The 26,117-nt window shown below is 38.8% G+C and overlaps 2 protein-coding genes across 5 annotated transcripts; one reads left to right on the top strand and one right to left on the bottom strand.

Moving 5' to 3' along the window:
* The first annotated feature begins 1,684 nt into the window (after positions 1 to 1,684).
* Positions 1,685 to 8,860, top strand: vsnl1b (visinin-like 1b). Of its 3 annotated transcripts, XM_078276969.1 has the most exons (4): positions 1,685 to 1,846; positions 1,986 to 2,201; positions 3,084 to 3,248; positions 8,837 to 8,860. In XM_078276969.1, the coding sequence occupies exons 1-4, from the start codon at positions 1,685 to 1,687 to the stop codon at positions 8,858 to 8,860; spliced, it is 567 nt and encodes a 188-aa protein (XP_078133095.1). The 3 variants fall into 3 exon arrangements, with proteins under 3 accessions (XP_078133095.1, XP_078133094.1, XP_078133096.1); XM_078276968.1 differs by lacking the exon at positions 8,837 to 8,860 and having other exon boundaries at positions 3,084 to 3,281; XM_078276970.1 differs by lacking the exons at positions 1,986 to 2,201; positions 8,837 to 8,860 and having other exon boundaries at positions 3,084 to 3,281.
* On the bottom strand, positions 4,583 to 24,417 carry smc6 (structural maintenance of chromosomes 6). 2 transcript variants are annotated; one of them, XM_078276966.1, is made up of 27 exons: positions 24,311 to 24,417; positions 21,191 to 21,347; positions 20,980 to 21,091; positions 19,830 to 19,935; positions 19,564 to 19,700; positions 18,530 to 18,591; positions 18,100 to 18,180; positions 17,874 to 17,975; positions 16,968 to 17,087; positions 16,659 to 16,754; positions 15,665 to 15,811; positions 15,493 to 15,581; positions 15,231 to 15,401; positions 14,940 to 15,118; positions 13,557 to 13,758; positions 13,358 to 13,472; positions 13,105 to 13,265; positions 11,963 to 12,098; positions 11,286 to 11,366; positions 10,993 to 11,163; positions 10,604 to 10,741; positions 10,242 to 10,387; positions 9,049 to 9,174; positions 8,833 to 8,938; positions 8,023 to 8,175; positions 7,821 to 7,918; positions 4,583 to 7,251 (listed from the first exon to the last, which is right to left on the bottom strand). In XM_078276966.1, exons 2-27 carry the CDS (start codon positions 21,329 to 21,331, stop codon positions 7,164 to 7,166), a joined length of 3,264 nt encoding a protein of 1,087 aa, XP_078133092.1. In that variant the 5' UTR covers positions 21,332 to 21,347; positions 24,311 to 24,417; the 3' UTR covers positions 4,583 to 7,163. The 2 variants fall into 2 exon arrangements, with proteins under 2 accessions (XP_078133092.1, XP_078133093.1); XM_078276967.1 differs by lacking the exons at positions 4,583 to 7,251; positions 7,821 to 7,918; positions 8,023 to 8,175 and having other exon boundaries at positions 8,848 to 8,938; positions 9,053 to 9,174.
* Positions 24,418 to 26,117: the final 1,700 nt, after the last annotated feature.

Here is a 26,117-nt window from a genome sequence, read left to right as displayed (position 1 = left end):
AAGATGTCTTTATAGGAGTAGGATGGTGGATCTAATGTGGAAATACTCTCACTGCGTCGTTTCCATCGGAATGCAGCAGCGTCTCACAGGAGGCGGTTAGCTGTAGGAATAGCACTAACTCAGATGTCATTGGCCAAACCGTGAAATAAAACAGCATATGTTGGCCTCTGTTTGGGCAGAAAAAGTCCTTCATACCTTGTGGCCTGTGCTATATATGTGGCGGGTGTTTGTTTAAAACGCCGCAGTTAGATGATGGCGAGCCGCTTTCTCATCTTAACGCTCCGCGAAACAATTCGGTTTTGTCATCTTCCCTGTAAAAAATGTCAAGGTCATTCACTGCAGCCTAGTTTACAGATTCAACCCAAGATCCCTTCCTATATTACCAATCGTGCCTGTCATATAAAGGATCTGTTATATGACAGGATTTGGTTATATGACATGCAGCGGGTGCACATTAAAGGCTGGGGTTTGCACTGATTTTGGCTGCAGCACACATTTCTGTTTGTTGTGGAAGGCCCGAACCAATGCAGTGCTGTCTGTGGAGGAGCTGTCCATGCAGCCTGCTGCTGTCATGATGCTGCTGCTGCTGCTGCAGAGACCTGGACCATATGTTGGTCTCAAGTGATGGAGGTTCCCAATCAGAATCAGATTACTCCATTGATCCCCTCAGGGAAATTGTTCAGTTGCAGTTGTTCACAGTCAAATTTAAGGTAAAAAATAAGAGTAAGAAAAGAGCGAGTCAATAAGTGTATACAGTAGGGTAACATAAAGTAACATAGCTACAGTGCAAGAAATAAAAACGTTAAGTAGAAGTAAAGTGAGGTTAGGTTAAACAGTAAGATTAGGTGACAAAGGTTATGTTGCTAAAACAATGCATTGTACAAATGCTATTGTAGTGCAATGTGAACATAAATAAAGTACAATGTCAACGTAATGGCACAACGGCCTGTGCTCTGACAAGCAAATATAATCTGATGTTTTAATTTGTTAAATTATGTATTGAGAGCTGACGCATTCTTGGCCACTTTATGTCATTTGCTACATCATGAGTCAATAATTAATGGATCTGGGGCTTTTGTCAGGCTGCTCTGGTGCGGTTGCTCAATTTGTCCTGATTGTTATGGACTGGAGGCCCTTCAGTATGGATAATCCAGGCTGATTGGTCTGTGGATTGGCCACAACTGGTTTAAACACTATATTATATACAGACCACTTGATTATAAACCATATTGCCCACCCATCTAGATTACAGCCAGGCGTACTGTGAGCTCCTGCATGCCGTCCTCACTCAGATCTCTGGATTTACTGCAGCTAGCACCCCTCTACAACCAAGCACAGGCTTTATTGTTGTTGTCAGGTTATAGGACAGTGTTTGCAGTGGAAACTTGATAGCAGCGATCGAACATTTAATGAACTGCATCTGCTCTGACAGTAATGATCCAGGTCAGTGCTACCCGGGCCTGGCAGACTGGCACAAGCGGGCTGAGGGGGGACAGAAATAGAACAAGAGCACCAGGGAACATATTTGCTGCTAAACCCACACATTTACTCTCTGTACTCATGTTTGAAGTGGAACTACAATAGGTAGTTTTCTATGCTATGTGCTTCATTGTCATGTTTTCATACTGCCATCGCTCAGGCATAAATAAATGCATTATTCACGTGTTCTTGCACCACAGGAACCATGGGAAAACAGAACAGCAAGCTGACTCCCGAGGTGATGGAGGATCTGGTGAAGAACACAGAGTTTAATGAACACGAGCTGAAGCAGTGGTACAAAGGCTTCCTGAAAGACTGCCCCACTGGCAGGCTGAATCTGGATGAGTTCCAGCAGCTTTATGTCAAGGTTCGTGTAAAACCAGTGGCTCTCTTTTTTTTTATCTGTCTGCCCATATAATCACACCATGGCCATTTTCCTATCATCAAACTGGTGATTTTTAAAAGCCCTGGTTGAATTATTGAACACATCTCTCCCACATTTGCAGTTCTTCCCTTATGGTGATGCATCCAAATTTGCACAACACGCCTTCAGAACCTTTGATAAAAACGGAGACGGGACCATTGATTTCCGAGAGTTCATCTGCGCTCTGTCTATCACATCCCGTGGCAGCTTTGAGCAGAAACTCAACTGGGCCTTCAACATGTATGACCTGGATGGTGACGGAAAAATCACCAGAGTGGAGATGCTGGAGATAATCGAGGTAAGGGATTATCGAGTCATTAAGCCCTCGCTCATCAGGGGACTGGCTCTGTTTTTTTGTTGTTGCTGTTATCAGTCTCCTGCACACCTGCAATGCCTTGAGTACAGAAGCGGTCTGATAACGACACAAACGGAGTTCTATTGAATTACACTGTGCCATTTCTGGAGGCACAATCAGTATAGTAAATGTGATATGTCTCAGTGATATTGAAGTATATTAACAATTCCTGTAGAGATAAATGTGGTGTGTGTGCATCTACATCAGTGGTTCTGGACCTCTTTTTGTCTGATGTACACCTGCCTTATTTAAAGACTATTAATTCTATAAAAGTGTAACTGTTACTTTTATTGTTTTCATACAATTGCATTATCCATGTTTAGGTTACTTTGGTCATGTTCACATTCATACTTCTACCACTTTGAGTGGTCAACCGTTAATCCTTTACTTTTAGCTACGTCAACTGCATTTTCATTACTTTTAGTTCACCATTTCAACTTCTCTGCTCGCTAACTACTTTTCATGCACTCTTCATTGCAAGACGCGATGTTGATATGTTACAGCTGACTCATGTTGATGGGCAGCTTACGTCATTGTAAATTTACAATAAGCATCCCACCAATTTGTAATCCTATTTTTCTTAACACAAATATGGGAAATATATACACATACATACATGGAAGAAGACGTTTGTTTAGTTAATAAGTTGAGCTTTCTACGTACTTCTTGGCAACTGCAAAAAAATAGTACAAGTCATAGTACAAGTACCCCTGGTTGGGGGGATCACTGATCTACATCATTATGAACAAAATGAACACATGTAGGCTTGACTGGATTATATAAGAACCAATCCTCTGCTAATTTCTCACTGCGCCTCACCCGCAGGCTATCTACAAAATGGTGGGCACTGTGATCATGATGAAGATGAACGAGGACGGTTTGACACCACAGCAGAGGGTGGACAAGATCTTCGGCAAAATGGATAAGAACAACGACGACCAGATCTCATTGGACGAGTTCAAAGAGGCGGCGAAGAGCGACCCGTCCATCGTGCTCCTGCTGCAGTGTGACATGCAGAAGTGAGCCCCCGCCCCACCACCACCACCACCACCACCACCCCCCCACCCTGCTCGCTCCTCTCCCCCCTGTAATTCACACACTCTGGACAGCAGCACATCTTTTAATGTCTCATTAGATTCTCTGCCATTTCCACAGGGAAAAAACAAAAAAAACAATGCTTGGACAATTTTTCAATGGACTTGCTTCTTGTGGTTGTATGCATGAGAATGTAAAATGCTGAATAATTTTGAACATAGCTATAAGATAGTCTATAAGATATCATACATTTATATTTCAAAACATGCCAATGTGATTTGTGCACAGTAACCCTCTACATTCTCATTCAACCTTAGCTTGTATATCAGTGGAGCACTGCATTCAATTATGTTCCTGCAGTATTTAAGATCCCCAGTGTTCACTGCTGCTACTACTGTACGCTTTACATAATAGTAACAAAAAAATTATTCCTATGATAATTGTAACTGTCTCTACTATCCAGACTTGTTGAGCTCTTGGAGAATAGAGAGGCTCCTGTCTGTTCCAGATGGTTTCACACGATGGAACCAAGAAGAGTAGGTTCTTTGCATGCATATATTATGTGTTAAAAAAATATAATCTCTTACCTTTTGCATCTTCAGGTGGTTATAAAAGAGAAACCCTATTGAATTCATTTCATATTGTTGCATGGGATGTACAGTATGTAACTCATCAGACCATTAGTTCACCTCCAGTAATGTGGGAGCATGCTTCCCTTCATTTGATACACGTGTATGTGTGACACTTGACTTTGAAGGAGATTTGGATTGCAGTTGTGGGTTTATCGCAGAAGAAGAGCTTTCACATAAATGTTTCAGTGACTTCTGGGATGAGCAGAAATATATTGATGGAGCAGCTTTCCTTTATGATTTTAATGTACTGCTGCCACTTAAAGGAAAGGCCAAAATTACAGCTGTCACTAGGCACAGTGCTCATGCATTATTCCCCCACAATGATCCAAAATTGGCTTCTTTTTTAAGCTGCTTATTTGACTTAGACTTAAATAACTTAACTCAGTACATATCAAAATGTTTACAGAAAAGAACACTGCAAAAATGAGTACAGTCTTGGCTTTTGACCTTATTGCTGGGAGCTCACTCTCTGGGCCGGGGACCTTGTGAGGGGAGAGGGGCTCCAATTCCAATGCAGCAGGAAAAAAAAATAAGGGAGGAAAAATAGCCTCTTCTATGTTTACTGGACACACTGCATTCCTACTTATAAAACTTTTTTGTAAGGATAAACTTTTTATTGAAAGGTCTCATCTACTAATGTATTCCGTTTGCAACAATCATTAATGATGCAGGACTCTCAAGCGAGGCGCTTGGTAAAGCTTTTGAAAGAGCGTTTCAGTGTGAGACGGCAACTGGATGACGATTTAGGTTAAAGTTATTGCGGAAATTCTCTTTCAACAGTTTTGCTTCCCCATTCCTAGGCTATGCAAGCATGGACTGAGTGTCTGCTTGTAGTCCACTTAAGTAGTGGAGATTGCAAAAGCTTTTCACTGTCCAGTCTATAACATAACTGAAAAACCAACCCTCACATTTTTAAAGTCTATATTATTTATACATTTCAGTCCGGTCACTGTCAGATTCTTTGTCTCGTAAATGTTTATATCAAATATGGAAAAATCATAATACAAGTGACTGTATTCTTTTATACATGTGGCATGTGTTGCACCCAAAATTAATTCTGTAGTGATTAAAATGAATAAACCATCACCAGGCTTTTTCAAAAGACATGGTGTAGCAGGTGTAATTAATGGGAAAATGAAGACTTTCAGACTGTGTTAAATATGAGTGTTGATGTGGATGAAAGAATTGAGGGCATGGTATGGAATCAAATAAGGGTCATTATGAAAGGTTTTTTTTTTTTTTGTATTATTTTGTGCATCTGTAAAAAAGTACTATGTATGGAAAGTATGAACAATACAAAAGTGTTTAGATTATCCAGAATGTACTGTAACAATAGTTATGATTCTTCACAGCAGTAACAGTTAACTAATGCTATAGATGAGCATTTATAACAAGGGAGAGAACTGGAGAGCACTAGTGTACATGGTTATGTCACAGGAGCCAAACATGATCAACTTGAAACAGTGAGAAAACTTCACAAACGGTTGTAGAGTATTACCTGTAACAGTATAACTGTCAGTATAACCCTGACAGGTTGAGTAGAGTCCTGGGGTCTCATTTATAAACGTGGCGTACGCACAAAACGGGGCTGAAAATGTGTGTACGCCACTTCCCACGCAAAGGTTGTGATTTATAAAAAACAAACTTGACAGGAGATTGTGCGGTCCTCCATGCAAACTCTTACCCAAGCATACGCACATTTTGAGACAGTGGGAACTGGCGACGCAGGTGGTGAGGTGGTGAACTGAAGTCAGACTGTAGAAAGTAAATGTGGGGATAACCGTATTTTCCGGACTATAAGTTTCTCCGGAGTATAAGTCGCATCAGTCAAAAAATGCGTCATGAAGAGGAAAAAAACAACTAAATATCTGTCTTTAATACTGTGCATATATCATTAAATGTCAAAGTCTGAAAATACAGCCGTTAAGCTCTCGCGCAATCCTAACGCTTAATGTCCTCGTTTTCGGTCCGAACTTTAATATTGTTTGTGACAAAAACCTGCATGAAGAAAAGTGTGTTTTCCTATTACACTTTCTTTCGTCTTCAAATTGTATCTCGGGGTGGGGGATACTACTAGTTTATGCTGTGATTTTTGGCAAGGTGTTAACAATCACAAATTGTTGTAAACATATAAATACTGCCTGTGTGTAATGCTGCATGATGGCACTGCTGGCCCTGCAGGAGAACAACGTCAATGGAAGAATCAGGAGAGAAAGAAACTTCAGGGACCATGACGATGACTGGCTAATATGCCGATTTAAATTCCCTAAAGCTGCACTATTGGATCTATGTACTGAGGTCCAGTAGAGAGGGCAACGCGCCGGAACCGTGCCATCCCGGTACAAATACAGGTCCTCCACTCTGGGGGCAACCGGCTGTTTGCAGAGGGAAATGGCAGACAGCTAAGTGTTTTATATAAATATTATATATAATCTTCAACTTTATCATGAAGGCTTGTTTGGATATAACGTATAGTTCTGTTAAATCTTATCATATAGGTCTGGTATATCAAAGCTGTCCCCGAGTGCCGTAATGCCTGCCGTTTTGGACGTATTATTAATATAGGTAGTCCATTGATCAGGTTTCCCTACAGTGTGCAAGAACAGGCCAAACTTATAATTCAATTTGCAGCAATTTCCGAGCGTCTAAGAAGTTTTTTGCTTTTTCCCAGCCTGTCGTCACGTAACGAAAGAACAACTGCCAGGGTCATTGAAATACTGATCAGCATTCATGAGGTGCTTTGCATTGACTATATATGGTTAAAAATGGGCGTGTACAGGACGGGATAAGAGGCTGATTCACGTGCACACACTTGTGGGTAATCTGTGATTGATAAAGGGTACATTGCTTACAGATGTGTGTACACACTGTTTTATAAATCTAAATTGTGTTTTGCCGTACGCCTAAATGAGACCCCTGGTCCACTAAAAGTCTTCCTCTAGGGTACCAGACCTCTGAGGTATAACAAAAATAGCAAACTGTATTTCACTTTTCCAGTGTAACATTTTTTTTAAAAATTCTGTTAGTTTTATGAAACACATTAGAGATAAACTCATCTTATCATTATTATAATGTATAATAATTACCATATAATCATGTCAAATATTTGCTATATTACTCTAAAACAAACAAATGTGAAATATTTACAACACATACAGAAAAACTGAATTATACAGCGGGCACATGAACACATATTTATGTCTTGTCCCTTTTTATGTTTTTGTCACTGGAGCTCAGTTCAAACATTGTCACCCACCGCTTCACTACGATCTCCTTCTGGATCCTGAAGCTGGTGGATTTTGATGAGGTTGGTTTTGGGCAAATGGCTGAAAGACACAAACCACGGATAACATTTGATCAGTCATCAAACATTACTGACACAGTGAATAAAGTCTTTGTAAGGGCAAAGAGGGACAACAGGAAATGCCAAAGTATGCAGAGGAATATGCCAGCTGCAGCGTGGCACCGTGATAATTAAAACATCATTCAAATTATTTATTTATTAAATTAGTATTTAACTGATGCAAAAAAAAAAATCTACTGAAAAAGGACTAATAACAAATTATTAAATTCTATATTTTATATAATTAAAATGATAGAAAGAGCTATTGGTAAGTAACAAATAATAGAATTCTAAAAGCCTTTTTAAAAACGATTCACAAATCAGTTAAAAATGCATTAAAAATACACAATTTAAAAGACTTTTTTTGGAAGAATTAGAATTAGATTTACTTTAATTTTTTTTCATTGCAATTAGTCACAATTAGACACACAATTTAAAAATCTATAATTGATCCGATGGCATGCTTTAGCCTCCATACAGGAAACAAAATTGTAATAGTGAAAGTTATGTAAAATGTATGTCAACAGAGTCGAACATCAAGAAGAGCACCACCTGGTGGTGAGGGGAGTAACGAAGATAAACTGTCGAAGGTGCTGCCGCTCTGACAACTCCAGGAGGAGATCCAGAGAGATTCTACGATTGTGCATATCCTATATACAAGAAAAAAGAAAGTTAATCAAAGTGAGTGAGAGCCAAACTTTCATTCATCTTTTTACACAAATTGTGTGTGTTTCTGGTTTTTCTGCGTGCTCACCATGTAGACGTCGAACTCATCGAGGCATCTGAAAGGTGATTCGGTGATCTCCCACAGGGAGAGCATGAAGCAAACGGTGGAGAAGGAGCGTTCACCACCAGACAGCGACCTCATGTCACTCGCACCATTATCCTCCCTTCCCGGAGGTGTCACCTTCATGTGTGCCACAACAGGTTTGCGTATTACTTGCATTTTTTTTTTTTTTTTCATAAATCAGAACAGAAAAATACTTTGCACATCTATAACTTAAGACAGGTGCGTCGGAAGGGGTCGAGTAGGTCAAAAGTTGCAAAGAAGGTCCCGCACTCTGTCTAACTAACAAAGATAAAAGGTAATAGCTGGCAACGTTTCGGTACTACTAGGCCTTCATCGGCAAAAAATAAATAAAAAATGAATCATCATTTGCCTGATGAAAGTTGACAGCTATTCAATTTAGCTTTGCAAGTTAGACAGTGTGCGGGAGTTTTTTTGTAACTTTTTCATAAATCAAAAAAGAAGAAGAAGAAATTGTTGCTGTTCCAGTTTTTTGTTTCAGACATTTTTGGGGCATTTATGAATAGAGACAGGAAATGATGGGAGATAGAGGAGGTGTGATATGTGCACTTGAACTGAGTATGTTGCACTTACATGGTCACCAGGATACCTTTAAAATGTAACTGTGTTTAGGTCACTAAACACCGTCTTTTAGCTTCAATATCATTTGGTATAACTGTAATTTGCATATACAATACACAAAAATGCTGTAAAACAAACAGAACACATTTTCAAAGTAATTTATTATATTTTATAAAACAGATAAAATAGACTTACCGAGATTGAGAGTGTCTCATTGTTGTGATCAAAAATCATAGAGCCACAGCAGTTCATCTTTATCAGAAAGTTGTTGAAGTATAATTTGCATCTGACCGAGAGGGACCTTTAGGAAGCAGAAGAAGAAGAAGACAGAAGCTGGACTTTACACTGCCAGCTAAACACTACAATATGTATTTGTGGATTGTTTTTCAAACTTAGTAGACCGGCATTTACCTACGCATTGTTTTGTATCTGCTCTGCCTGTCTGACATGATGCTGTCGAGTCGATCGATGAACCTCCGCAGATCTCTCACTTGGTTGGTTTTCTCTTTGTAGAGAGTGAGGACCTCAGCGTACTCCCTAATGAGGGCAGAACATGACAGAGCCTACATTTGTCTGATTCCAGCCTTCAGTGTGCAGGTGTAAAACGAGGCCAGAAGATGATTTGGTGATGCCCAACGGGCAGATCGGATTGAAGTATAAAGTAGGAAAAACTGTCAGTGGCGGAAGAAATCTCTTTAAAATAAGACAGAAGGAAGCTAGAAGGCTCCTCTGACTCTTCTTCTAACTAAGACAAACTAAAAAGTCTTGCTACAAACAGTAAAGGATCTGAGATAGCTAATTAGCTTAGCTGGCCTGCAAAGATCACGTACGCTGCGGTCATGAGTGGAGAAATAATTTATATTGGGTACTATTTAGATCCTTTACTTAACTAAAAGTAAAAATTCCACACTGTAAAAATACTGCATTACAAGTAAAAGTTCTGCATTAAAAATGTTACTTAATACACATCAGCAAAAAGTGTACAAAAAGTATAAAAAGTCATAAAATTCAATTTTGTTTATATGTCGTACATATTACTGGTGCAGTAATGTGTAAGCAGCATTTCATTAATGTATAGTCGGGTGAGATAGAGCTCCTTCATTTTATATACTGTTGGGTAGTTAGTAATCAACAATAATGCATCACATTTTGAGCTCACCGTTATTTGTAAGTAACTACTCTAAAGTATCTAGAGTAACTCTTAACTCGAGTAAGAGTCCTGGACTCGTACTCGAGTCGCTATTCTCTGGACTCATGACTCGACTTGGAAGTGCCCACTGATGACTTGGACTTGGACTCGAGGATTTATGAAATCGAACTTGAGCATTCATGAGATCGGACTTGGAAGTTGGATGAAGTTTCTGACTACTTTTATGTGCAGTGATGGAGTACTCAAGTCCTGGACTCGAGACTCGACTCAGACTAAAACTCTGGTAATGGTGACTTGACCCGGACTCTTCTTTGGTGACTCGGACTTGGACCCGAACACTGGGGACCCGAGACTTGACACGGACTCTTTCTGTTTTGTACTAAATACAGCTAAAATGATTTTGTTTTCACTCGGACGTAACACCTCTGTTAATAGAAAGCGTGTGATTTCTCACCTGACCACATGCTCGTGCTCGCCGTGGTTGCTCTCGTACACCTCGAGTTTCTTCTGCAGCCGAGTGATCTCGGCGTCAATGCTCTTGGGGCTGCGGGTCACCTGCTGCCGCTCAGGACTGATCTCCGTGGCTTTGGCCACATATTCCTGCCATCACACGTGAGCTTTGATGACAATCTGACAGTAAACTGTAAATCATCTCTTTGGTTGAGTTTACTAACTGCTAGTGGATCTGTACAGCTTACTATAGCTAATAATCTATAGAACCAACGCGGCTAAAAGAAGCCTCAAATATATATGCATGAGGTCAACAAAAACAGCTGATGGTAATCTGTGGAACAAATCAGGAGCAGCTCTTGTTACCTGTAACTCTTCTTCTCTTTGGGTGATGTCACTTCTCATAGCTTGGATGTTGTCTTCATGAGCCTTCAGCTTGTTTTCTAAAATCTTAAGGGTTCGTTTGTGTTTGGCACACTCAGCCTCCAGCTTCAGCTGCTCATCCTTTTGGGTTCAACAAACAATAATAATCAATCTCACTATCGCTACAGCTCACATCCTCAAAAAGAATAACAGTGTTGTCAAATTGAAAAAGCCTTTACGTTCAAACAATCCACAGTTTAAACTCATTTAAAATCTGAGGACGGATGTAACATCAAAACTACCGAAACACACCTGCAACAGCAGCATCTTTTAAATTTCTAAAAACTATTTTTAACCTCTAAACAAAGTGATACAACAATGCTCTACTGCACCATTAACGGCTCCGTGTCTTCAGAAAGCTGATCAATCCGATCTCTAACAGAGGAGTACTTGGACTCGATGTCCTCTGCTGTTCTCTGATGATTGTCGAGCTCCGTCTTTGCCTCATGAACGGTCTGCTTTTCTGCCTCGATCTTCTGTCGGTTCTCTTGGGCAACTTCTTCCTGCAAGAAGTATGTTTTTTTTAAAAAGATTATTTTTAGGGCTTTTCCGCCTTTAATTTTTGACAGGACAGCTAGGTGAGAAAGGGGAGAAGACATACTACAACTAAAAACAAAATGATCACCAAGGAGCTGATGTCATCGATGTGCTCCTCGCCAGCATTCTCCAGCTCGGTTATTGCCGCCTTGACTTGATTCACAGAGACCTGCATTGAAAACATGGAAGAGAACTGAATTTGTTGTTTAAAATAATCACGCACGGCATCGAAATTAGGGCTGCACAATATACCGGTTTTTTATCGTCATCGCGATATCAACTGCCGCAATAAACACATCGCGACAGGCAAGACACTCTTGTGTGTGTGGATATCAGTAGAAAACTGTGCTTTAAAATGTAACCGTTTTTATTTAATGGTTCAATTTGTTTAATTAAAGAATGTTGGAAATGATTTCCTTTCATTTTTTTAAATTCAACAAGCAATTTGTTGTATTTTAGCAGAATACTGAAAGCAGCAGAAATGCAGACCTGAGTACTCTTTAATAACTATTTTCTATTTATGGCAAGTAATATGGTTATCACAACGTTATCGCATGTTTTCCTCATATCGTGCAGCCGTAATCATTATAATCAATCTTTCCCTCAGAAAAAACTGAAAAAGAAGCAGAGAGAAAGCAACAACAGGAGGGATACAAATGCAAATGCGCAGAGTCAGAAGAGAAGACTGAAAAGTGAAGCAAACAGCATTTCTGTTAAGTGAAACCAGCTGCTGGTGCACACCCTGCGAGAGTGCGGTTCACTGACCAGAGTCTTCTTCAGGGTCATGATGGTGCTGTTCAGCTCGCTCTCCATGCTCACGATGTCCTCCGTCACAGAGGTGACGTGGAGCTGAAACCTGGACAGCTGAGCCTGGTGATTCTCCAGGTCAGACTCCAGCATACTGGGACAGGAAGCATTGATTATTTTGTTTAACAATTTTTATATATTTTTTTTAATCTCAAATCACAACTCCACATAGTCGTAAGTTTACCACATTTGAGAAAACAAGAGTCACAATACACCTCTTCTGAAAGCTTATACATCTTACAAACTCTGCTGGACAGCCAAACAGAACACAATCCCATTTGACACAAGAGTAAAGCTACTGTATAAAAATAAAGTATTTCACTCAGTGTAAGCACTTTAAACATAAGATAATGCCGATAATATCACGCAGTGTTTCTTAACTTAAAGGAATAGTATGTTATTTTGGGAAATATGCTTGTTTGCTTTCTTGCAGAGACTTAGACAAGAAGATGTATACCACTCTCATGTCTGTACATTAAACAAAAAGGCATATTGGTTATCTTAGCTTAGCACAAAGACTGGTAACTGGGGGAAACAGCTAGCCTGGCTCGGATTAAACAAACACCATAAAGCATGTTAATGAGTGAGCTTCAGAGTTGAGCTCCCTCTGGACAGAGCCAGGCTAGCAGTTTTCCCCTGTTTCCAATCATTATGCTAAGCTAAGCTAACCGCTGATGGCTGTTGCCTTATATTTAGTGAACAGTCATGAAAGTGGTATCAAACTTCTCATCCAACTCTCGGCACAAAAGCAAATAAGTGTATTTTCCCCGACTGTCGAACTGATCCTTAAAATAAACTTATTTCAAAATTAAAACGAAAGGTCAAAGGGTTAAAATAGTTTTCATTCAAAATCCACTCGCAGATCTTTTGTTGTTCTATTCAACTTGTAATATGCTAATATTTCATGACACATAACGGAAAAAAGAAAACATAACACACTAACAAGTATAAAACAAAATAACAAATTAAATTAAATATGAATTAAATATTGTAAATATGTATTGTAAATATGTATGTATACTTGGAATTTTTTCTCTTCTCCTTTTTTCACAGATCACGTTTTTTTGCATATCAAGGGACATAAAAAATAACTTTGTTACCTTATTTCAGACTCCAGATCCCCGCCAAGATATTTGGCCATGCTGATGTCGGAGGTGTAATAACGGTTCGGGTACACCTGATCTCCCTCCACAGTGAAGGCTTCACGACAGTTTTTAGGAGGCCGGCCTTGCTGCATGACTCTCCTCGCTTTGTCTTTTTCCTATGATAAAACACAGGTCAGATACTTCATCAATCTTAAAACAACTCTACGTGCAACAATCAGCATCAACAGGCATTAGTGCAAACACTTACTCTGATTATGAGAATGGATTCTATCCCCCTCATATCAATCAGGCAGTTGATGATGACAGGGCTTGACGCTGTAATTATGTCCAGCACAGACGGATATTCTTGATTATGTGCTTTCCTACAAAACAATAGGAGAAAAAACTAAATGTAGCTTTAAAATGTGTCAGAAAAAAAATAAATCTGAAATGCTGCTGCTGCTGACCGTCCGTGAATGTTGTAAACTTTTTCAGAGAATGGGCTGACGATGATCTGCGGCCTGTTGCCCCTTGGGTAATATTGAGACATCAGCTCCTGCAGGACCACCTCGTCTTTGTAGTTGTCACAGCAGAAAGCCTTCATGAAGCTCCGCAGACAGCACTCCACGGCTACAGCCAACATGGGATCCTTCAAACTGATGCACGCCCCTGAGAGCAAACACACACTGTGTAACAATATGTACAATTTAACTGAATTTTTCACTGAAAATGTATGAACTGAAAGTAAACATCAATAATCTATATTGCGGTTTTTAAAGGATAGTGGGTCATTTAATTCATCTGTTTCAATGACACTTTTACAAATGAAAGAGCAAATTATTCAGTTTTAAGTTTGACATTTTGGAAAAACACTTTCATTAGCTTTCTTGACAGGATTTAGATGAGAAGTTTGACTCTCAAACCAATTTGAGGCAGGAACCAGCAGCCGGTTAGCGTAGCCGAGCGTAAAGACTGGAAATGGGGAAAACAGCTAGCATGGCTCTGTCCAAGGCAACCAGACTAAGGGGGTACATCCCAGGTCCTTAAATTGCATCCACGTTTCCTTCACTTGCTTCCCATCCTCGTGTCTTAGTCCATCCCACCGTGGAAGCATTGGAGCAGATTTGAGGAAATAATGCAAGCAGAGAGGAAACAAGGAAAGGTGTTGTGAGACGCCCTTTCCTCTGAAGCGTCACGTGAATTCATCAGCTGTATGGGTGGAGTTAGCAACGGCTTTCAGCTGCACGGCTTCCAGGAAGGCTGCTCTGGTGTATCCTTGCTCATAGCTCCTCAGAGATCCCTCCTCAAGCCTCGATCCTCGTTCCTCGGGGCAGGAATAAGAGCTTTGAGACGGCCTTCCCGAAAGAGGGCCAGAGCGACTTCCGGTTCGAGCAAGGAGCCAGGAGATATTAAATAAGTGACTTGGGAAGCAGCTAGGAAGTTACTGAGGAAGATACTGCTCCTGGCCAATAAATAATCCAGCTCAAAGTCCCCCCGTACTACTACAACATGTCACTTTTATATCACTTTTTGTACGGATTAAACAAACAAGATATGAAGTGCTAATTAGCAAGCTTTAGAGGTGCTAGTAGGCAGATTTTGTTACCTTTGGACATAGTCAGGCTAGCTGTTTTCCCCAATTTCCAGTCTTTTTGCTAAGCTAAGCTAACAGCCTGCTGGCTTTTGCTTCATATTAAACAGAAAGACATGAGAGTGATATTGATCTTTTCATCTAACTCTCAGCAAGGAAGCAATTAAGCATATGTTCCAAAATGTCAAACTATTTATTTAAGTACTAAGTAATGCAGATAGGAAGTCAAGCCAGCAAAACACTAAAAAAAGAAAGTCACCTATCGGACCAACGGGTCTCTTGAGAAAGCGTCCTGTGGCGTACGCCTCAGTAATTGCACCCAGCAGGTCGGGTACGTGATCTCCAAACCGCTTCAGTTTGTTTGATCGACTGGCGAGGACCTGATTCTTCCTCCTCAGTTTGGACTCGTACAAAACCTGGATGTTTCTTTCCTCCAATCTAGTCAACAGGAACAGACCTTGATGGGGGCATTTCACTGCACTGCAGATAAACTGGGCTCTCACTCAAGTTTGATTCAATTGATGTGAAAGCAAATATCATATTCTTGTACCTCAGCTTGTCCCGTTCTTCCTTTCCTTTGTAAAGTGCCTGATGTTTGTTTTTGATCTCTTCATTCAGCTGGGAGCACTTTTTCTCAAGCTCTGCAAGCTGCTCTTTCAGACTGGATATTTTCTTCTGCTGTGCGCTATATTCCGTCTCTTCCTCGTTGTTCAGGCTTGCACTAAAACACAGTGAGGAAAGAATAACATTTCAACTGAATGTATGTATTTGTATGAAGGTAAATATGTCATTTAACCTTTCTACTCCCCTACCTTGTTTTTGCCTTTTTAATTTTCTCCTCGAGAAGGTTTTGCTCCTGCTCTGACTGTTTGAGTTTGTTCAGCGCCCGAAAATAAACGAGCTATAGGAAAAGATCATGCCATTTTAACCAATGTAAATGATATACACTTGGTATATTAGGTTATCATATTCCCCAGTCAGTACCTCCTGTTCCTTGTGAGCTTTGCTGATTGCCTTCACTTGCTCTTTCAAATTCAGATTGTCCTTTGATAGAGACTCTTGTTCCTTTTTCATGCTGGTAACTCTGCTTTTGATGCACTGAAGCTTCTTTTCTACTTGTGTGACCTTAGTCTGTGTAAAGATAAGAAAAAGAGCAAATTAACCTTTAAAGACGACGTCTGAAAATCAATTACGTCCAAGTTTTTTTTTTTTTAAAGCTACAGTGCGTAGTTTCTGTCGCCCCCCATGAGGAATTCTAAGTAATGACAACAACACTGTCGAAGCATCCACATGACGCAAGCCTTCCGTGATCGCGCACCCCCCCACCCCTCCTCCACACAGTTGCTTGTAACCAAGGAGGACACGATGGACTCTTCAGAAGAGGTATCTGTCTTGTAATGTGTATGTCCTCTTTGTCGCCAAAGTTAAACACTGCTCCTGTCCTGTCAGCGGTGACGTTAAACGCATCACTCGAGCTGCTGCGCGCCGAAAGTCGCTGGACTACACCATTTTGTAAACATAGCCATACTGAGAAATACAGAGAGAGTTTTATGGAGCTGATAGGTTTAATTAGCTTTATATTAGGGCTGCGCAATATTATCGGGGCACAAAACTTGTTAAAGGCAAAATATGTGTCAAACCATTCTGAATTAAGTATTGTGGTGCAGACGTCCCAGCCTACAAATCATATCCTAGAAAGAAAAAATCTTTGTTTGGTACAGATGCTCACAAAAATCACACTATAATCCTTTTTTTATTTCATTATTTTTCAATGAAAATAAGAATAATGATACAAAAATGATCATTTCCTCCAATATCGAGAATCATATCACAATATTAGTCAAAATAATCACAATTGTCTTGTCATGTCTGTTCAGCAATTGTGCACTATAGCTTTAAGGGCAGCCGGTTCATATGGTGGCGAAGGTTTGATGGTTTGAAGAAGGGAAACAACAGAACAGGAGCACTTATGACGCACCTGACAGAGCTGAAGGTTCTCCTGATGTTTGTAATTATTGGCTTCATTTTCAATGTCCTCCTTTAACTGCCGTACCAACTGCTCCTTCTCTTTGACCTGAGAGTGATAAAAAAAAGAAGAAAAAAAAAAAAGACTACATTTATCTCATTGAAAAGTGTGAGAGAAAAAAGAAAATTCTTTTTTTTTTAGTTAGTAAATTATTATTTATTTTAGTTTCTTCTTCCCTGTCATACTTCCTACACACTCTTTAGAATTTATAATAAATACATGTTTTGCTCTGTTTTGAAAGAAACAGTGATGAACTCTTACCAAACACCAGGCCATTGCTTTCTTCAGATTCTCCAAAACCACCTTTATCTCACTGAAGGACGGCAATTTTTCATACCTCTCTTTCTTCTGCAGAAACTCTTGCTTCAGGTCCTTGAGAGACTGAAGACAAAAATGTACGAGAGCTTTAATGACTAGATTTTCTTTGGGCAAAAAGAATATACCGTACGTGTTAAATTCTTCATGCACAAACTAATCAGCAGGCAACCAAGAGATTAACTTTATCCATGTAAACACCTTTCAAAATAGAAGTTACAAAGTGCTTTATGGGAAGAAGAACAAGAGAATTGATAAAACAAGCAGGATCCATTGTACAACCAACGAAATAAATGGAATGGGACACAGGAGGAAGCCAAAGAAAACACTTGTTTTGAGATCACATGAAGTGCTTAAACTTAAGATAAACTAAAAATAAACACCATACCTCCTAGGGCTGCACAATATTATCAAATAACAATATTTGTTAAGGGCACAATATGTGTCAAACCATTCTGAATTAAGTATTTTGAGTGCTGTAGAGACATCCCGGTCTGCAAATTGTATCCTACAGACTAAAGAAAATATCTTTGTTTGGCACAGATCCTCGCATAAATCACACTATAATCATTTGAATTTTTTTACTTTTAATATTTTTCAAAGAAAAGGAGAATAATGATACAAAAATGATCATTCCCTCCAATATCGTGCACCATACATCAATTGCAATATCAGTCAAAATAATCCTAATTAGATATTTTTCTCATATCGTGCAGCCCTAATACCTCAAGTAAATATAGACATTTTCCAATCTCAATAAAAATGTCTTGCTTGACAACATCAAGAATGTACTTCTGTAAATCACTGAACCGATGCTGAAAGAGCTGATGTGATAAATCATAAATACAGTACCTCCTCCTGTCTCTCAACCTGCTGTCGTGTTACTGTTTTAGTGAGCTTGATGTGGACGTAATCTCTCCTCATCTGTTCCAGCAGAGTTGCTTTCATGAAGAACTACAAACGACAAGTGCAGAAAAGAGGCCAGAAACATTCATTTCAATATGATCAAGGTAACTTCTCTCAATACAGACGTTATTTTAAGATTTGAAGCTCATGAATAAAAATGGCGGTGATGCACCTTATACTTGTCTGATTCACTTTTTGAATGCAGGAACTGTTTACTCATTTCTTGGTTGAGAATGGACACCGGGTTATCCAACTGGAATACACAAAACAAATGTTCTGCTGAGGCTTTCAGGTATATTTATGTTGCAGTTACTACATTTAAAATGTCAGAAAATGAAATGAGTGCATTCACTGGAAGTTAAAAAGTTGCAGAACTAAAGAAATTTGATGATTTTTCCAGAATCAGAAACAGGTTTATTCCCAAGTAGCTTTTCACATATAAGGAATTTCACTACAAAACAGTTAGCAATAAACGCAGTAAGAGAGAAGAAAAAACAAGTTCTGCAAGAGTCAAGAATCATGAATATAAAATATTAATTTAAGATAAGTAATATGTCAAATATGTCCATTTTAAACTTAAAAGAGCTGTACAGTGTTAGTACCTGGATGTTAAAGTGGTCCAAAATGCCGGTCAGCTCCTCCTTCTTGTTTGAGATAAGTTGTCCTGAAATACAAGAAAGAAGACAATTAATGTGGTTCAAATCTGAGATGAGAATGTAAGTTGCATGAAACTCAGCGGCACAACTTTGCTACTGTCACCGTGAGATACCAGTCATAAACACCGGACAACAGTTACGTTTAGGCACCAAAACGACTAATAAAGATTAGAAAAAAAAAGATTGTGTGTATGTGGCTTGTAATTGTTTGTCAGAAAAGAAAAACTAATAAAAATTAAAAAAAGAAAAGACAAAAAGACAATAGACTGTGGTTTGGATTAGTAGTACTCCTTAAGAAGTACTACTGGGACACGAACATGCGTTTCCTGGGTAAAAGCCGACGGAATGGAGCCAATTAAGCACCGCAGTGGTCCCAGAGGCAGTCGTCGTCTTTCGAAAACGCTAGTCTGGCATTGCCAGATCTTCCTCCACAGTGCTGAGGAGGAGGGTCTGGCAAGTCCACACAGCATTCCGGGACGGGAGAAAAACGTGCTCTGGTTTATTGCCAATTTTTTTAAACCAATCACAAAATCGTTTCGGGCGACGCTAAGCGCCGGATGGAGCCATGGTGCTGCTGCAAAGTAGCCTCGGGAAGGAACTTGTTTTGGTGGAACGTGTACAGCCGAAAAGAAGGACATCCGGCGGAATTTCCGACGGAAGCGGAGCAATCACGGAAGTGGAACGTCGTGGATATAGACTATCCAAACGCAAACCATGCAGAGTCTGAGGTGAGTCAGTGACACCACGCAGATACCCCTTACTTACAAAATAACTCTGTGACATTTACAACTTGTAAAAAACATCAGTCCAAGTGTCAATTTAAATAGGTCTCACATTTACATTCAACAGTGTCGTGCATATAAAATGCATGCAAGCAAGTTTATAGAGGAATGTTCCCAACTGAGAGTTGTGTGGTGTATCTGACATTTTGGGAAGGTTATATAAGACTTGGACATTATCTGTAACTCAGGAAAACTAACCTGATTTGCTCTTCAGTCTGCAGTTTCGAGATCCATCACTGAAGATCCGGTGCTCTATGGAGATACAGTCGCCGTAGACGTCCCTTTTATAAGCATCTGGTCCTCTGTTTTTCAGATTTATTGTGATATCTGCAGCACTAGAGAGCAGATAATACTGTTATAGTACGGTAGGACCAAATTATAGCGTTTCCAGCAGCATTTTAAGGATAGTGATTTATTTGTCTTTGAGGAATCTTTCTCACTGGGTGTAACTGGGTGTGACTTACTTCTCATTGGTCTTCACAAAATCCTTCAGAGACGCTCCTCTGTTTGTGACAGTGGCTTTTCCACCGAGGCCTACAATCAAAGCAGTCAGGATCGCACTTTTCCCACCTGAGAATCAAATTAGAAACAACAAAGACAAGAGATTCAATCACTGCATGGAAAGCAAACCACAGACTAAACTGGCTCAAAGGCAAAACTAAACATTTTATGTAAATAAATACATACATAGAATCACCTGTGTGTTATTTTCTCTCCGCAGATGCATTCATTTATGCAAAAGCATCTTTAAATATATAATGCCCAATCAAAAACAAGGCACTATAATCTTTTTTTTATTTATTCCTTATTCACGTTCAATATATACTTATTTAAATAACTTATCTATTAGTTTATTGTATATTTTATTATATATATATAAAAACAGAAAATGATGTACACGTGTTGTGCTGTGTTATGGAAACCAACTGTGATCCCAATACAAATTTAAATAAAATCTGTGTGTAATATTACTATGATGCAACGAATAGATCCCCATAAAAACAACAAACTGACTAAAAACATCTAGTTCATTATTCTAATGATCTACCTAGAGGGGACAACCCTAATTAGGGCCGATTAGAGCTGAAACGATTAGTCGATTCATTGGTTAGTGGATTGACAAAAAAATTTCACAAAAAATTGATAATCGGTTAATCGTTGTAATTTTTCAAGCAAAACCCCAAATATTCCCCAGATCCAGCTTTTCACTTGTGGAGAGTTATGTTAATATTATTTTTGGGGGGCCGTTTGTATGCCTTTATTAGACAGCTATAGTAGAGACATGACAGGAAACGAGGGAAAGGTGAATTTTGACATTTTACAAACCAAACTATTAAATAAATGTAAAGTAAATGGAAGAATAATCTGCAGAATAATTGATAACGGAAATATTTGTTAGTTGCATGGTTGATACACTCTGTAATTAAGTCTATACTAATACACAACAGTTACGGTTACAGTACACTCCTCTTTGTTAAAATCAAATACAGTCTTATTTATTTCACCAAGGAAAAACAGATGATCAAGTTGCCTTGGTTTTGAAGGAGTAAATACTGTGACACACAAGCCAAAGACAACAGAAGATCACATGATATTTAGAAACCCGGTTCTTACTTCCATTGTTGCCGACGATAAAATTCACATTGGACCCAAATTGGAACGGACCGAGCAAATGGTGACACATGAAATTCTTGAGAGTGATACTCTCAATGACGCCGATATCTCCCTAAAAATACATGTAGCAAACAATATTCAACTGTTAATGAGCTGGAGAGATTGGTAAGGACAAAGGATTTGTGCTTGATGGGGGGGGGGAATGACTCACTGTGGCAGAGGGAGTGAGGCTGCTGGAGGAAGGTCTCTGATGCTTCCTATCATCTGGTGCATCTTCCATACCCACAGCTGTCACTCTGCAGCTCTTGACAGCTGTCGCACCACTGATCACTTTCAGTTTCCTTTTACTCATTTTGAAACTAACATCACTGGAAATAGATTTAACAGAAAGACACTAATTTCAGTTATTATTTCTTTACTATAAGACACACTGAGACTCTTTAGGCCACATTATACGTTTAAAGTCAGGGTTTACAAAATGTATATATTTTGTTACAGTTTATTGTTCAGTTTGTAGGGTTGCAATTTATTACAGATTTTCCCCCTGTTAGTAAATTAGTAAGATTTGAAATGGGATTGTATGAGGTAGGCCTACTTATTCATGGTCCGTGTATTACCTAAAGTAGAGTATTATTAGTGTATTAACCCAGTTTGGAGAAGCAGACAGGAGTCTCAGCATAGAAGCTAAACAGCAGCTAAACATATGTTAGTCACCTAAAAAAAGAACCACCTAAAAAAAAATCTATATCTTTTTAAGTGTACACTCTATTTAGAATATTTTCACCACTTAACCTTACCGCCTCAGTTAGTTTGCTTCTTTGTTCCTAACCATTTTAAAACACCAAAGTCACACAAAACTATAAACAAACTAACGGCTCGAGGCAGCGGAACAGCAACTCCTGTGTTCTGCAAGATAAAATGACTGTTTTTGTCAAAGAAGTCTGGTGGCTTTAAAGAGAGCATAGATTAAGCACCGCAGTACCCAAAGCAATGGGCACACTTGATCAAGCTAACGTTAGTTAGAATATTAATTCTCAAAATGAAAAGGTCCAAACTGGTGCACAGGGACGAAAACGAAGAGGATGAGGAGAAGAAAGCCCAGTATAGAGGTATGTATTTTCATCTCAGACATTAGTTCTAAAGTTGAATCAAAATTGTGTTTTGTGTGACTGTTAGAGGTTGGCGTTTCATTGCTGGTAGAAGCTAGCTAATTTTTTTTTTTTTTAAATGACCCTCACCTCCTGAAGAAAGCTCAGCTGATCCCCCAGGTCCACCTCTCTCTGAACCTTGTAAGTTTGTTTATTTATTTATTTATTATAGTTATTGGTGGTAGTAATAGTTTTAGTAGTAGAAGTAGTAGTGGGCTATGAATGCATATTAATAAAGCTATAATCATCTGTTATAGTTCAAGATTATGTAAATACACTCAACATATGACCTCACACTTCCATTCATTGTAAAACTACGACTTTCAACCTCATTCTCGATCGTTTCATGCATTTTATTGAATGAATTCTCCACTAATCTGGTTATACTCTGTGCTTGAATACAGCTGCAGGTGAAGGGACATCTAGGATCACACCTAGCACAGCAACCAGTGAAACACAGACCTGGGACGCAGAGCCTGCAGTAGGTAAGTCTATTTAATAATCTTTATTTTACTTTACACTTAAAAGCTTACAGAACAATGATTTATACATATTTATATATATTTATACATCTAATGCCAATTTCAAATGTTTTAATAATTGTTCACTCCATTAAACACCACTGATCTTGTTAAAAAAAATTCTGATTTAGATTTATTTACTGCCTGTCATATTATGACTCACAAGATCAGTGATAAATCTCAACATATGAACAAGAGAGAAAATCTGTCAGTGTATTGCCTATTGCCATCATGTATTTGTATTAAAAGATTAACATCAATTGTATGTATTTGCCTTCAGGTGAAGGAGCAAGAGACACAACCGGCCCTGCTTCTACACTACAGGCTGCAGACACCCTATCCTCCACAACAAGTTCTGATATCCACATGAGTCCGTCAGGGGAGAACCTATTGATCCTGCTGACTGGCCAACCCTGTCTGACACGGTGAGGACTGAATTAGTCAGTAGAGGACCATATCATACCAATCCAGATTTCACCTTTCCCAAACGATAGCATGGACGAAGGAAAAATCTTATTTTCATTTATTTGGCAGGGACAGCGCACAATGTATAAATTAGGGGCACGTTAAAGCCACATGGCTAATTCAGTTGTTGTTGGAGTTTGTAAAGTTCCAAAGTTACTAAAAATAAAAAAATGTTCTGAGACCATTATATTGCCTGTTGTTCATATATCAAATATAAGTTTACAGTATAATACATAAAATATAGTTTACCTATAATGTATATCAGAATGATTACATGCAAATCTCAGTATCGCCTAGGGCAGCCAATGGGCTAGAGCCGGCCCTGGTCTGATGGCAAGGTAATGCGGTAAAAACTTTCTAAATAGTGTAGCCTACACTTAAACAGATACCAGCATACTTATTCCTCCAAAAAAAGTTTGCGGTTTCTTATGTGTATTAGTGTTAAACTGAGGAAAATGACAAAAAATTAAATCTGAGGTTTTCATGTCTGCCAATGTCCATCCTGAGGAAGATGCAGACTTTAAATAACCACCGATTCTTGATTTATTTTTGACAAATTATCCAATATATACAATATTATGAGCCATTAACTATGTCCATTAAAGCCCTAAACAAGTTATTCAAGTTCTTCCTTTTGTGAAACTGAGTGATACTTTTGAAACAGTTTTAAGAAGTGTAAAAATGTGACGTCAGACCTAGAGCAAGGCAACGTTTTAAGATAGCTACTGAACAGCTTATAAACGACGCAATTACTAAAACTGGTTTCAACATGTGAGCGTGTCACATCAAAAGAGATCTTTTGAATTTTAAGCCAGGAAGCAACGGCCTGAAACCAGCAGACTCAACTGTAGCAGGTGTTATTGACAGCTGCAGATACAAATTTATTGCGGGCGTTTGTGTTTCCAACAGTTTTTTTTTTTTTTGTGTGTGGATATAGATATATGATATAGTTCTGAATCACTATTCTCAGTCAACTAAGTTATGATATATCTAGACAAGTTGACATGCTGTGTTTCCCCACGATTCAGCACCCTTTAAGAAACATTGGAGTCTGTGACGACGTTTTTGCATGATTTAGGACCAAAATACAGCCACTAAAAAGCAACAAAAGAATACAAAACACTTCAAACTTCAGGTCAACTTTAGCTTTTTTGGACCACAAACAAATATGACAAGCTTATTATAGACTTCGCCTACCCTTGTTCGGTGTGCAGCCCGCAAAAATAACATGGGGGGACAGTATAGCGCTTCTAAAGACTTCCTGGTCAGAGTGTTGTTAACTGAACTGCAGTTGTGGGTGTTGCCATATAGACAGTGAAAGAAAGGGTGTTGCTACACCTTCAAACACGGAACTGAAAGAGTGTTACGTGATTGGCTGTGCGTACCTGTGTCTGCGTCGAGAGTTTAAAACTTCTTTGGAATAAAAGGGTCACTATGTAAACCTTTAATTCGGCAGAGTTCGGAGTTTAACCCATATAAACACATTTAAACTATAAAAAAAAAAAAAAAGGGTCAGCTCAATATCGTGCATTTATTCTTCGAGACATTATTAATCACCCAGAAATGTGAGGCCTTTAAAAACCCACGTGAGTGGTGCCCGCCCCCACCTCCTGATAATAAATCCCAATGGAGAAGAGTCGCCTGCAACAAACACAACGGTGAGACAATCGACATATGTTTAATTATGTAACAAGTTGGTATGAGTAAATGTGGGGCAATCAGAATTGAGTGTATTATGTTTAACACACACACACACACACACACACACACACACACACACACACACACACACACACACACACACTGAAAAGCAACGTAAAGCGTGTGCTTAGATAGCGGGATATTAAGTTGTATTTATTGTATTTATTTGCAGGAGGAGCTGGATTTGCAACTGCACTGAAAGGTTGGAGCCAGTTTAGAATCACATGTAGACATGTAACGCTGTAAATTTTTTTAGATTATCAAAGTGAATTGTGGTGTAAAATAACTTTTAGAGTCTTATAATAACAACGCATTTTTAACACAGACAATGTGTGTTCTTGATTAAAGTAGGCTATTTTATATAATATATATTTATATTTTCATAACAGTTTGATTGTGGGGAAAAAACTGGCTTAAATCTCACATTTATACATTCAAGATGAAAAATAAAAAATAAAAAAATAAATCACTTGCTCACTCACCAGAATACAGCCACTTCATATTAGCACAATACGGCTTTCTAAGCCTGAATCAACCAGCAGGCATTTTCCCTAATTTTCTCATTATTACCCTGGTGACCACCATTTTTACAAAATGTTATTTTAATTCATATAGATGACCAAAAAATTTCAATTGATTGATATAGCTAAAGGTTTTGTGTCTTGAATTGTAAATACTGCAATTCCTTTTTGGCGAGCATGCAACATACAACTCTTAACAAAAATGGGGATAAGTAAACTAACCTTTTGAATCTGTAATACTGTAAGAGGTAGCTGTCACTTTGATGTAACTTGATGCTGACATTGTTAACTTGCACAAGTTTTATGAGGCATTTTGCTTCTAAATCTAACTTTAAATCGGGGAATCTCTGTATGTGTGTGTGTGTGTGTGTGTGTGTGCGTGTGTCTGTTGTGTGATGTTTTTTTAAACATCTCATTAACCATTTAGCCGATCTACTTCACACTTGGTTTTCTGAATACTCTATGAACTTGGAATTTGGAGCAGTTTGGACAGCATTGGATATTTAACTATAAATAAAACTAAACAGCTGCACAATGTCAACAAAGGTTGAGAAAAAAAAAACATTGCCATAACGCTGGCTCTTCCGTGTCTACCTTTCACAATGAAAGGCCAGCTTAAAATCACTCAAAAGAATCACAATAAAACAACCTTTTTGCCGACACTAGATATCAAACAAAAGCCAGACACTATATCATACCATATCATTAACTTGCTGTGAGCTGTAAATTCACCACTTCTGAACAGACGGCAGAACATAATGTCACCTCGGATCTGACCGGCA

The sequence above is a fragment of the Sander vitreus genome, chromosome 20 (assembly GCF_031162955.1).
Source record: "Sander vitreus isolate 19-12246 chromosome 20, sanVit1, whole genome shotgun sequence".
Classification (NCBI taxonomy): domain Eukaryota; kingdom Metazoa; phylum Chordata; class Actinopteri; order Perciformes; family Percidae; genus Sander; species Sander vitreus.
This window is presented reverse-complemented; position numbering and strand designations above follow the sequence as displayed.